General features: G+C 44.2%; 1 protein-coding gene, 1 long non-coding RNA gene and 1 pseudogene across 2 annotated transcripts in view; 2 read left to right on the top strand and 1 right to left on the bottom strand.

The window, feature by feature from the left end:
• The window catches only part of rab21 (RAB21, member RAS oncogene family), a 31,903-nt gene extending 28,770 nt beyond the window's left edge, over positions 1-3,133 (top strand). Inside the window, exons 6-7 of the mRNA XM_090199198.1 lie at positions 167-255; positions 725-3,133. Coding sequence (XP_090055324.1) covers positions 167-255; positions 725-867 — 232 coding nt within the window. The 3' untranslated portion in view covers positions 868-3,133. The remainder of the gene's footprint in view (positions 1-166; positions 256-724) is intronic.
• LOC149978204 (uncharacterized) lies at positions 1,765-5,173 on the bottom strand. The gene is made up of 2 exons (XR_016486513.1): positions 2,264-5,173; positions 1,765-2,229 (listed from the first exon to the last, which is right to left on the bottom strand). It is a non-coding gene; the product is annotated as an uncharacterized LOC149978204 (long non-coding RNA).
• Positions 5,174-7,354: 2,181 nt separating this feature from the next.
• On the top strand, positions 7,355-8,271 carry LOC118936539 (complement C1q-like protein 2; annotated as a pseudogene).
• The last annotated feature ends 5,222 nt before the right edge of the window (positions 8,272-13,493 follow it).

A 13,493-nucleotide genomic window follows, 5' to 3' on the forward strand; every position in this document is an offset into this window, starting at 1 on the left:
ACATGAAGTCCTTCTTTTTCTACGTGAACCTTGATTTAATTGAACGGTGATTTGGTCGGAATATTGATAACTAAACGCACATTTTGTCTGTGAGTGTTGACAATTGAATGGTGATTGGTTGTAACGGATCGGTCTGTGTTTCTCTGTGGGTTCCTCTCCTCCACAGGTATGCAGAGTCGGTGGGGGCAAAACACTATCACACATCAGCCAAACTAAACAAGGGGATAGAAGAACTGTTCCTTGACTTGTGTAAAAGTAAGCAGCTGATATGTTATGGAATAGTGATGATGAATGTAATGGGACAAAAATAAAATACTTGAAACGATTATATTATAATGGACCAACTGGTAGGACTTTGATTTTTGTCGGTGGTACTTCTGAATTTTGTAGATTGGACTTAAAGCTTTTTGTTTGTAGGATGTTTGGCTTTTCTTGGTTGTAAGGACTTTCAGCTTTTGTTGGTAGGACTTTGTCTCCCCACAGTACTGACTCTCCCTCTCGTCTCCCTTTTGTTGGTAGGACTTTGTCTCCCCACAGTACTGACTCTCCCTCTCGTCTCCCTTTTGTTGGTAGGACTTTGTCTCCCCACAGTACTGACTCTCCCTCTCGTCTCCCTTTTGTTGGTAGGACTTTGTCTCCCCACAGTACTGACTCTCCCTCTCGTCTCCCTTTTGTTGGTAGGACTTTGTCTCCCCACAGTACTGACTCTCCCTCTCGTTGACAGGAATGATGGAGACGGCCCAAGCAGAGGAGAGGGCGAAGGGTAACGGAGCCAGCCAGTCAACGACATCACGAAGGGGGGTACAGATCGTGGACGATGACCCTCAAGCCGCCACGGCCGCGGGGGGCTGCTGCTCATCCGCTTAACCCCCCCACCCCCTAACTTACCCCTCCACGTCCCAACCCCCCCCCACCTCCACATCCCAACTTACCCCATCCTCCCCCTTCCCCCCCCTTAAGCAACCAGGACTGTTGCCTCCCCTCTCATCTCCCTCCTTATGACATGAAGACTGCTGTTCTCCCTTTGAGTCATCATCCACTTTACTCACTACACTTCTCCCTCTATGGAACAATGTGCTTATATACCATTCTTTACACTGTAATATTCATTCATTGGCCCCCCCTCCTGACACCCCCTCCTGACCCATCCATATGAGACCTCTGACACCCCCTCCTGACCCATCCATATGAGACCTCTGACACCCCCTCCTGACCCATCCATATGAGACCTCTGACACCCCCTCTTGACTCATCCATATGAGACTTCTGACCCCCCCCTCCTGACACCCCCTCCTGACCCATCCATATGAGACCTCTGACACCCCCTCCTGACCCATCCATATGAGACTTCTGACCCCCCCCTCCTGACACCCCCTCCTGACCCATCCATATGAGACCTCTGACCCCCTCCTGACCCATCCATATGAGACCTCTGACCCCCTCCTGACCCATCCATATGAGACCTCTGACCCCCTCCTGACCCATCCATATGAGACCTCTGGCCCCCTCCTGACCCATCCATATGAGACCTCTGACCCCCTCCTGACCCATCCATATGAGACCTCTGACCCCCTCCTGACCCATCCATATGAGACCTCTGACACCTCCCCCCTCCTGACCCATCCATATGAGACCTCTGAGTGATGAAGAGAACATGGAAGGAATGAATCTGCCTCTCCTCTGTCTTTCTACAAACTAGCAGATGGACTTCTAACACACTAGTGTGAAATACACACTCACACACTGTCCCCACCTCTCTCAAATGAACACAAACCAACAGACCGTACTAAATTATAAATCATAAACACTCATACCCGAGATTTTTTTTGACTTTTTTTTTTGCGAGGATAATGTGCATGATGGGGTGATCCGTCTCTGAAGGCTTCATTTTGTTTCACTTTAGAGAGAGAAGAAATGAAAAACCTGATCTTTCTTTATTGTTGATAAACTAATGTACATGTTGTATGGACATGTGTCCAAGCCCTTGGTACTGCTTCTTCTTCTGTGGTGGTGAAGTGGTGAAAGCCCTCTGATTCCATCATCTAGCTCTCTTCTTGGCCTGTGTTCTTTAAGCTTCTCGGTAGGAGTCCCACCTGTGGTCTTTAAGCTTCTCGGTAGGAGTCCCACCTGTGTTCTTATAGCTTCTCGGTAGGAGTCCCACCTGTGTTCTTATAGCTTCTCGGTAGGAGTCCCACCTGTGTTCTTATAGCTTCTCGGTAGGAGTCCCACCTGTGTTCATTAAGCCTCTCGGTAGGAGTCCCACCTGTGTTCTTTAAGCTTCTCGGTAGGAGTCCCACCTGTGTTCTTTAAGCTTCTCGGTAGGAGTCCCACCTGTGTTCTTTAAGCTTCTCGGTAGGAGTCCCACCTGTGTTCTTTAAGCTTCTCGGTAGGAGTCCCACCTGTGGTCTTGAAGCCTCTCGGTAGGAGTCCCACCTGTGTTCTTTAAGCTTCTCGGTAGGAGTCCCACCTGTGTTCTTTAAGCTTCTCGGTAGGAGTCCCACCTGTGTTCATAAAGCTTCTCGGTAGGAGTCCCACCTGTGTTCATAAAGCCTCTCGGTAGGAGTCCCACCTGTGTTCTCTAAGCCTCTCGGTAGGAGTCCCACCTGTCTCTGTAACCTTGTTGATTTAAGTTCTAAAAGACTAAACTGATCCTAGATCAGCATTTCTGCTCTGAGACCCTTTATGAATACAGGCATTGTGCTTTTTCAACAACAACAACAACAGAAAAATGGCAGTTCTCTCTTCCCCCTCCTCTCTCTTGGTCTTTCTCTCTGATTTAAAATGCAGGTGTTTTGCACTGACCCGTCACTACCAATGCTTTTGTTATACTGCGTTTTCTTCCTGTTTGCCGAGTTGCTCTGTGAAAAATGTAAATGACACACAAAAAAAATACATTGTTAAAAAAAAACAACCCAAAAAAAAACCGTATGAACAACGTTGGATGTTTTATCTGCTTTTTACAAGCTTTGGGGAAACGATACGCAGGTGTAGAAAAGTGTACAATAGTCTTGTTTAATGATTGTAAAATGAAATAACAATTGTGGATGAAAGCACACTTTCTGGAATTGTAATTTTTTTTTAAACTGCTAGTGTCGTGTGTTTTGTAATAGAACAATTATAACTATTTACCACACATAGGTGTCAAATACATTGTCATTTCTTTTTAATGAAACAAATTGAAGCTTCGCTTCACATCCTCCAACCGTTTTGAACTTAGACTCAAACATATTCAGAATACATAGAGTTCGGTTGTCACGTACTGCTTCTGATTGGAGGAGAACATGTTCTACTGCTTCTGATTGGAGGAGGACATGTTCTACTGCTTCTGATTGGAGGAGGACATGTGCTACTGCTTCTGATTGGAGGAGGACATGTGCTACTGCTTCTGATTGGAGGATGACATGTTCTACTGCTTCTGATTGGAGGAGGACATGTTCTACTGCTTCTGATTGGAGGAGGACATGTTCTACTGCTTCTGATTGGAGGAGGACATGTTCTACTGCTTCTGATTGGAGGAGGACATGTTCTACTGCTTCTGATTGGAGGAGGACATGTTCTACTGCTTCTGATTGGAGGAGGACATGTGCTACTGCTTCTGATTGGAGGAGGACATGTGCTACTGCTTCTGATTGGAGGAGGACATGTGCTACTGCTTCTGATTGGAGGAGGACATGTTCTACTGCTTCTGATTGGAGGAGGACATGTTCTACTGCTTCTGATTGGAGGAGGACATGTTCTACTGCTTCTGATTGGAGGAGGACATGTTCTACTGCTTCTGGGAGGAGGACATGTTATACTGCTTCTGATTGGAGGAGGACATGTTCTACTGCTTCTGATTGGAGGAGGACATGTTCTACTGCTTCTGATTGGAGGAGGACATGTTCTACTGCTTCTGGGAGGAGGACATGTTATACTGCTTCTGATTGGAGGAGGACATGTTCTACTGCTTCTGATTGGAGGAGGACATGTTCTACTGCTTCTGATTGGAGGAGGACATGTTCTACTGCTTCTGATTGGAGGAGGACATGTTCTACTGCTTCTGATTGGAGGAGGACATGTTGTAAAAGTGTAACTTCCTGAGATGATACCAACGGCGCCGGCTCCACCAAGAGGAGACCTACGGGGAGGGAGACTTCATTCCAGATCTTATGTTATTTAATTACATGTCTATGGTGGATTTCTGCAGGGAAACGGGGAGAGATTCATGATTGGTCTCTACTCTACAGACCTGGATTCAAAGACTATTCAACAATGTTTGCTTGTGCCAGATAGGCAGGGTTTACACTTTTAGTTCCAAACTCAGTCACAGCTGAAGTATTGGTAATGATATGGAATAGTGTTGGTAATGATATCGTATAGTGTTTGAACCCAGGTGTGCTACTCTGCCCTGGTTTATTCTGCACCAGGATGAAAAGCTTAATTTCGTTTGTTGACTGGTTAAACCCAGTCACTACAGCCTCTGGTCTCTGTAAGCCTTAACAATACAGTGACCAGGTAGACCTACATACTGTATCCACCTCTCCAAACCCTGTTCCTGGAGATCTACTGTCCTGTAGGTTTTCACTCCAACCCTGTTCCTGGAGATCTACTGTCCTGTAGGTTTTCACTCCAACCCTGTTCCTGGAGATCTAATGTCCTGTAGGTTTTCACTCCAACCCTGTTCCTGGAGATCTACTGTCCTGTAGGTTTTCTCTCCAACCCTAATCTAGCACACCTGATTATAATAATTAGCTGGTTAATAAACTGAATCAGGTTAGTTACAACTGGGGTTGAAAGGAAAGCCTACTGGAGGGTAGGTCTCTGGGAACATGGTTGGAGTGAAAACCTACAGGAGGGTAGGTCTCCGGGAACAGGGTTGGATAGCCCTGCCCTACACATTTGACAAGCTCAGTCTTCAATGAAGCAGTCTTCATGGTTTGGGTTGTTCTAGAGGCTGGGTTGTTCCCGAGTGGCGCAGCGGTCTAAGGCTCTGCATCTCCGTGCAAGAGGCATCACTACAGTCCCCGGTTCGTATCCAGGCTGTATTACATCCGGCTGTGATTGGGAGTCTCATAGGGCGGCGCACAATTGGCCCAGCGTCGTCCGGGTTTGGCCAGGGTAGGCCCGTCATTGTAAATAAGATTTTGTTCTTAACTGACTTGCCTAGTTAAATAAAGGTTAAATAAAAAATTCAATAAATGTGGAAGTCTACCTAAATATCAATTTACACCACTCAGATATTACCCATGTTATTTAAACCATACGAATGGGCGATTCTGCTGACTATTGAGATACTTGTGTGTGTATAGTGAATCCCCTTAAAATGAGTGGATTCGACTATTTCAGCCCCACCTGTTGCTGACAGGTGTATAACACCGAGCACACAGCCATGTAATCTCATTGGCAGTAGAATGGCCTTACTGAAGAGCTCAGTGACTTTCAACTTGGCACAGTCACAGGATGCCACTTTTCCAACAAGTCAGTTTGTCAAATGTATGCCCTGCTAGAGCTGTCCCCCGCTCAACTGTAAGTGCTGTTATTGTGAAGTGGAAACGTATAGGAGCAACAACGGCTTAGCCGCGAAGTGGTAGGCCACACAAGCTCACAGAACGGGACCGCTGAGTGCTGAAGCACGTCACGCGTAAACATTGTCTGTCCTCGGTTGCAACACTCACTACCGAGTTCCAAAGTGCTTCTGGAAGCAACGTCAGCACAATAACTGTTTGTCAGGAGCTTCATGAAATGGGTTTCCATGGCCGAGCAGCCACACACAAGCATAAGATCACCATTCTCAATGCCAAGCGTTGGCTGGAGAGGTGTAAAGCTCGCCGCCATTGGACTCTGGAGCAGTTGAAATATGTTCTTTGGAGCGATGAATCACGGTTCACCATCTGGCAGTTCAAGGGACGAATCTGTTTGGTGGATGCCAGGAGAACGCTACCTGTCTCTATGAATAATGCCAACTGTAAGATTTGGTGGTCTGGTGTAGTTTTTCATGGTTCGGGCTAGGCCCCTTAGTTCCAGTATAGCGAAATCTATATTCTACAGCATACAATGACATTCTAGTTTGTTCTGTGCTTCCAACTACGATCACCACTTTATTTTAAGAATGTGCGATGCCAGAATAATATTAGAGAGAATGATTTATTTCAGCTTTTATTTCTTTCATCACATTCCCAGTTGGTCAGAAGTTTACATGCTACCAAATACTAATTGAGTGTATTGCCATTCAATTGTTTAACTTGGGTCAAACGTTTCGGGTAGCCTTCCACACGCTTCTCACAATAAGTCTCTAAGAACGAGTCTCCTTCCTGAGCAGTATGATGGCTGGGTGGTCCCACGGTGTTTATACTTGCATACTATTGTTTATACAGACGAACGTGGTACCTTCAGGCGTTTGGAAATTGCTCCCAAGGATGAACCAGACTTGTGGAGGTCTACAAATTTGTTTTTGGAGGTCTTGGCTGATTTATTTTGATTTTCCCATGATGTTAATCAAAGAGACACTGAGTTTGAAGGTAGGACTTGAAATACATCCACAGGTACACCTCCAATCGACTTAAATGATGTCAATTAGCCTATCAGAAGCTTCTAAAGCCATGACATAATTTTCTGGAATTTTCCAAGCTGTTTAAAGGCACAGTCAACTTAGTGTATGTAAACTTCTGACCCACTGGAATTGTGATACAGTGAATTATAAGTGAAATAATCTGTCTGTAAACAATTGTTGGGAAAATTACTTGTTTCATGCACAAAGTAGATGTCCTAACCCACTTGCCAAAACTATAGTTTGTGAACAAGAAAAGTGTGGAGTGGTTGAAAAACGACTTAATGACTCCAACTGTATGTGCACCACGTCATTGATCTCTCTCTCTCTGCTGTGTCCACTGAGTCCTGCAAACCCATTGGGTAACGCTGGGCAGGCCTCTTCCTAGCTGTCACTCAAATGCAGGAGGTTGGCGCTCATTGGCTATAACTTGAATTGCTAGGGGGCTGGCCCACGTTGGTGGAAATGTAGAGAAAATGGCTTTAAAAACCAGTTGCTTTTAAACTATGGATTTGATGGTTAATTGAGGTAAAGTAATTCTGCTCATAGATTAAGCAGGTATGACCTATACATGGACACATCCAGCCCAAAGAGGGAGGTTTTAAAAAAATACTTTCTTTATTTGCCAAAGTACTGTCTGTAACTGACTTTCTGCACTCTACATCGTATATCTTTTTATAAGACATAAGTTCATTTCATTCTCTTAATATAAAGAATTCTGTCAACACAGCAAGTAGTTCAGAGAGTGTTAACTGTTTGCCTTTGGATAAATAAAAACTTGGAACTTAAACATCAGAACATTGCCACATCGGCACCTATCCAAGGACAGGTAAGTATTAACAATGAATGACTGAGTAAATGGTTCACTATTCATCTGTATAGAACTCTTGAGTTTAGGCGTTTTGATACCAAAGGATCCCAGAGTTGATCTGAAAGATGAGGACCTTCGTCGCTCTACTGTTTGTTCTCTGCAGCTGTCTCTCTGAGCTGCAGGTTTTTCAAAGTAGCGACATTGACAAGAAGCTAATCTTTATGGAAACCACAGGGAGGACCAGCGAGAGCCAGTTGGAGGAACAGAGAGTCCTACTCCAGGAGCTGAGAGCCATTGTGGCTCAACAGAGCACCAAACTGAATGAGATGGGAGCCACCATGGAGGAACTGAAGAGAGAGAACGGAGAGAGACCGAAGGTGGCCTTCTCAGCCTCGCTGTCTGAATCCAAAGGACCAAATAGTGATGATGTCATCCTGGCCTACAAACATGTCTTCAACAATATTGGTGAGGCTTACAGTCCGGTGACGGGTATCTTCAGAGCACCGGTTAATGGGAGTCTACTACTTCACATACACCGCCTTTACAACCTCCAGCAAGGGGAGAAGAGTGTCGCTGTATAAAAATGGACTCGTAATGGTGACTGTGACCGACGATGTTTCAGACTCGGAGGACGGTGGAACCAACGGTGTCACACTGCAGTTGGATGCAGGAGACGAGGTCTACACTCGACTGATGGAAGGATTTAACATCTACGATGACAATAATCACCACAGCACCTTTACTGGCTTTCTGCTCTTCACTTAGAAAACAGTTTATTCTATCGCTGAATCCTACTGCTTTATAAGGATTTAATGACATGTAGTACTATGATTTAATGACATATAGTACTATGATTTATGACTAGGACAACAAAAAATGTTTATGATATTTTTTGTGTGAACTAAGCATTGATAACAAGATGATAAACAAACAATCGCGTGTCTTCATCATTTAACCCACCGCATCTGAATCAGAACCAACCAGTCCTGCGGGATATATTAACAAGCTCAAGTTATTTTTCAGTTATTTTTGTACGTCCTGATCGGGTGACGCAATCTTTGTGCTGCTTTGTGGCAGAATGAAAGTGTAGACCTGATTCTCTTTTCAATAACGGACTAGTGAATGATTTTTATAAATCATTTGTTTGATCAATGAGACAGAATGGGAAGTTGGAAACGGGCCTCCATGTCTAATACATAAATAAATGTTATTTTCCAATTAAGAAAGACAACGACTAAATAATATTTCAGTTAAATTATTTCTTTATTATTTTGGGAGGTAAAGTAGGGCATAAATAACTGGTAATCATTTACCCCGTTTTGGTTTCACTCTTAGAAGCCAGATGGCACGTTGCGAAACAACTGATCTAATATTAAATAAATTCAACGAAACAAAAGAACATCTATCGGTAAGTAATAATATAATGATGTCCTCTTCTTCTTCTTCTTCTTCTTCTTCTTTTTAAATACCATAAACCAAACAAGACTCAAAACAAAAAATTACAAACAGAAAAAAAGGCAATATACATCATTTGAAAAATAAATCTGACTTCAACATCCATCATGTGGTAAGAAACAACATGTTTCAGAGGGTAGCCCTATACATACAGAGATTGGAGCACAGGGCAGCCCTATATATACAGAGATTGGAACACAGGGCAGCCCTATATATACAGAGATTGGAACACAGGGCAGCCCTATATATACAGAGATTGGAACACAGGGCAGCCCTATATATACAGAGATTGGAGCACAGGGCAGCCCTATACATACAGAGATTGGAGCACAGGGCAGCCCTATATATACAGAGATTGGAACACAGGGCAGCCCTATATATACAGAGATTGGAACACAGGGCAGCCCTATATATACAGAGATTGGAACACAGGGCAGCCCTATATATACAGAGATTGGAACACAGGGCAGCCCTATATATACAGAGATTGGAACACAGGGCAGCCCTATATATACAGAGATTGGAGCACAGGGCAGCCCTATATATACAGAGATTGGAGCACAGGGCAGCCCTATACATACAGAGATTGGAGCACAGGGCAGCCCTATATATACAGAGATTGGAACACAGGGCAGCCCTATATATACAGAGATTGGAACACAGGGCAGCCCTATATATACAGAGATTGGAACACAGGGCAGCCCTATATATACAGAGATTGGAACACAGGGCAGCCCTATATATACAGAGATTGGAACACAGGGCAGCCCTATATATACAGAGATTGGAACACAGGGCAGCCCTATATATACAGAGATTGGAACACAGGGCAGCCCTATATATACAGAGATTGGAACACAGGGCAGCCCTATATATACAGAGATTGGAGAGATTGGAGCAGAGGGCAGCCGTACTACTGCATCCGTTGAACATTTTAGGGGTTAATTGCCTTGCTCAAAGGCACAACGGCAGGTGATTGCATCTTGGTTACTGATACTCTCAACTCTTCAGTTGCCGGCCCACTTCCGACCAGAATTCAAACGTTACTGGTCCGCTTCTCTAACCTCTATGTTACCTGCCACCCCCAAAGGAAATGATCATCCAACGTGGGGCTTGAACCAAGGACACTGAGATTAAGAGATCGTGCTCCACAGACTGAGCTAGCCAGGCAATGATTTGAACAATCTGGTTATGTGTTGGTTTTTATCCTGTTATGTGTTATAATTGTGCGTCATTGTCTTGTTGTCAGTGTGTATAATGGTGTTGTTATCATTGTGTTGTTGCCATTTTGTGTCATTGTGTTGTTGTCATGGTGTTGTTGTCATGGTAAATCATTGTGTTGTTGTCAGTGTGTATAGATGTGTTATAGTCATGGTGTTGTTGTCATGGTGAATCATTGTGTTGTTGACTTTGTGTAGCATTGTGCTGTTGTTCTGGTGTATCATTGTGCTGTTGACTTTTTGTATCATTGTGCTGTTGTTCTGGTGTATCATTGTGCTGTTGTCTTTGTGTATCATTGTGTTGTTGTTCTGGTGTATCATTGTGCTGTTGTCTTTGTGTATCATTGTGTTGTTGTCATGGTTTATCATTGTGTTGTTGTTCTGGTGAATCATTGTGTTGTTGTCATGGTGTATCATTGTGTTGTTGTTCTGGTGTATCATTGTGTTGTTGTCCTGGTGTATCATTGTGTTGATGTCATGGTGTATCATTGTTGTTGTCTTTGTGTATCATTGTGTTGTTGTTCTGGTGTATCATTGTGTTGTTGTCCTGGTGTATCATTGTGTTGATGTCATGGTGTATCATTGTTGTTGTCTTTGTGTATCATTGTGTTGTTGTTCTGGTGTATCACTGTGTTGTTGTCATGGTGTATCATTGTGTTGTTGTCATGGTGTATCATTGTGTTGTTGTCATGGTGTATCATTGTGTTGTTGTTCTGGTGTATCATTGTGTTGTTGTCATGGTGTATCATTGTGTTGCCATGGTGTATCATTGTGTTGTTGTTCTGGTGTATCATTGTGTTGTTGTCATGGTGTATCATTGTGTTGTTGTTCTGGTGTATCATTGTGTTGTTGTTCTGGTGTATCATTGTGTTGTTGTTCTGGTGTATCATTGTGTTGTTGTCATGGTGTATCATTGTGTTGTTGTCATGGTGTATCATTGTGTTGTTGTCATGGTGTATCATTGTGTTGTTGTTCTGGTGTATCATTGTGTTGTTGTCATGGTGTATCATTGTGTTGTTGTCATGGTGTATCATTGTGATGTTGTCATGGTGTATCATTGTGTTGTTGTCATGGTGTATCATTGTGTTGTTGTCATGTGGATTTTACATGTTTTTTTACGTCTCATCCTTACCTGCTGCAAAACCAATTGCCTTCTGGGACAAATCAAATTCCATCCATAAATCCCTTTCTATATCATCAGTCACAAAGTGCTTTTACGGTAAGCCGGCCTAGATCCCTATGCAAGCAGCAGTATAGTGACAAGTAAACATCTCCTTAGAAGGAAGAAACCTTGAGAGAAACAAGAGTCAGGGAGAAACTTAATTTCTCCTCAGCTCCTTCTCAAAATCCACTGGAGGAGAAGATCAGAGGGGAAAGACCTCTAGCTTTTTTCCATTGTGTTTTTGAGAAGGAGACGAGGAGAGAGAGGACGCGAGGAGTATGCATTTGAGATTCTCCCTCATACGGGAGGAGGCCCATCCTTCTCCCAGGTTGACGTTTATTGTCATTAATCTTGCCCTGGAGGCAGAACTGCTTGATTTTCATTAGATGGGCCAGCAGTCAAAATAGGCTATATTGTAAAAGTTCATGAAAACAAACATTTGCTTCTTGGTCTTCTTTTAAGTTTGGGATTAGTCATTAGGGTTAGCAGTGTGGTTAAGTTAGGTTAAACTGTATATTTTATGACTTTGTGGCTGTGCCAGCTAGTGACCACTCTGCAGGCTGCCTCTAGGGCAAGATTCATGACAATAAATGCCAAACTGCGTCCTCCTCTTGCTGTACTGGTTAGAAGCTAATAATACACAAGACCACTAGGTGGTGACATCACACCAGGAAAACTAATGGGAACCGTGAACACAGACCAAGGTGGCGACATCACACCAGGAAAACTAATGGGAACCGTGAACACAGACCAAGGTGATGACATCACACCAGGAAAACAAATGGGAACTGTGAACACAGACCAAGGTGGTGACATCACACCAGGAAAACTAATGGGAACTGTGAACACAGACCAAGGTGGTGACATCACACCAGGAAAACTAATGGGAACTGTGAACACAGACCAAGGTGGTGACATCACACCAGGAAAACGAATGGGAACCGTGAACACAGACCAAGGTGGTGACATCACACCAGGAAAACTAATGGGAACCGTGAACAGAGACCAAGGTGGTGACATCACACCAGGAAAACTAATGGGAACCGTGAACACAGACCAAGGTGGTGACATCACACCGGGGAAACTAATGGGAACCGTGAACACAGACCAAGGTGGTGACATCACACCGGGGAAACTAATGGGAACCGTGAACACAGACCAAGGTGGCGACATCACACCAGGAAAACTAATAGGAACTGTGAACACAGACCAAGGTGGTGACATCACACCAGGAAAACTAATGGGAACCGTGAACAGAGACCAAGGTGGTGACATCACACCGGGGAAACGAATGGGAACCGTGAACACAGACCAAGGTGGTGACATCACACCAGGAAAACTAATGGGAACCGTGAACACAGACCAAGGTGGTGACATCACACCAGGAAAACTAATGGGAACCGTGAACACAGACCAAGGTGGTGACATCACACCAGGAAAACTAATGGGAACCGTGAACAGAGACCAAGGTGGTGACATCACACCAGGAAAACTAATGGGAACCGTGAACACAGACCAAGGTGGTGACATCACACCAGGAAAACTACTTGGCATGTTTCCTGGAGAAGTTCACTGACACTTTTTACAGAATGACATCAATAACCTCATGAAAACAGCGACCTGTGTTTTTAAAGACGTTAGTCGGTGTGTGTGTGTGTGTGTATATATTTGTGCTCGTGCGTGTGTAGGAGGGCACCATGGAGAGAATATTCATTTTTAGTCATACAGGAAACTGCACTCGCACTCTGTCTAACTGTGGGAGTCATCATCATGTTTGTGGTTGAGTGAACCAGAGACCAAGCGGTTCTTCAGAGTGTGTGTACTTGAACTTAGAGCATTATTACTGACTGCTGTAGCCTCCAGTGGGAACAGACTGAGTGGTGAGTTAGAACAGTTTATGAGAAAGTGATACACACTTCCCTTCAGACTCATCCAGGGGCCGTCCCAGATACCCCTTCTCCTTCTCTCCTGAAATATTAGCCTCATCCATCCCAGAGACACCTTCTGTCTCTCCTGGAATATTAGCCTCATCCATCCCAGATACCCCTTCTGTCTCCTGAAATATTAGCCTCATCCATCCCAGATACCCCTTCTCCTTCTCTCCTGAAATATTAGCCTCATCCATCCCAGAGACTCCTTCTCCTCCTGTCTCTCCTGAAATATTAGCCTCATCCATCCCAGAGACTCCTTCTCCCTCTGTCTCTCCTGAAATATTAGCCTCATCCATCCCAGATACCCCTTCTGTCTCCTGAAATATTAGCCTCATCCATCCCAGAGACACCTTCTCCTTCTCTCTCTCTCTCTCTCTCTCTGTGTCTC

This window comes from Oncorhynchus mykiss, chromosome 15 (genome assembly GCF_057628025.1).
Source record: "Oncorhynchus mykiss isolate SJ-2025 chromosome 15, ASM5762802v1, whole genome shotgun sequence".
NCBI lineage: Eukaryota > Metazoa > Chordata > Actinopteri > Salmoniformes > Salmonidae > Oncorhynchus > Oncorhynchus mykiss.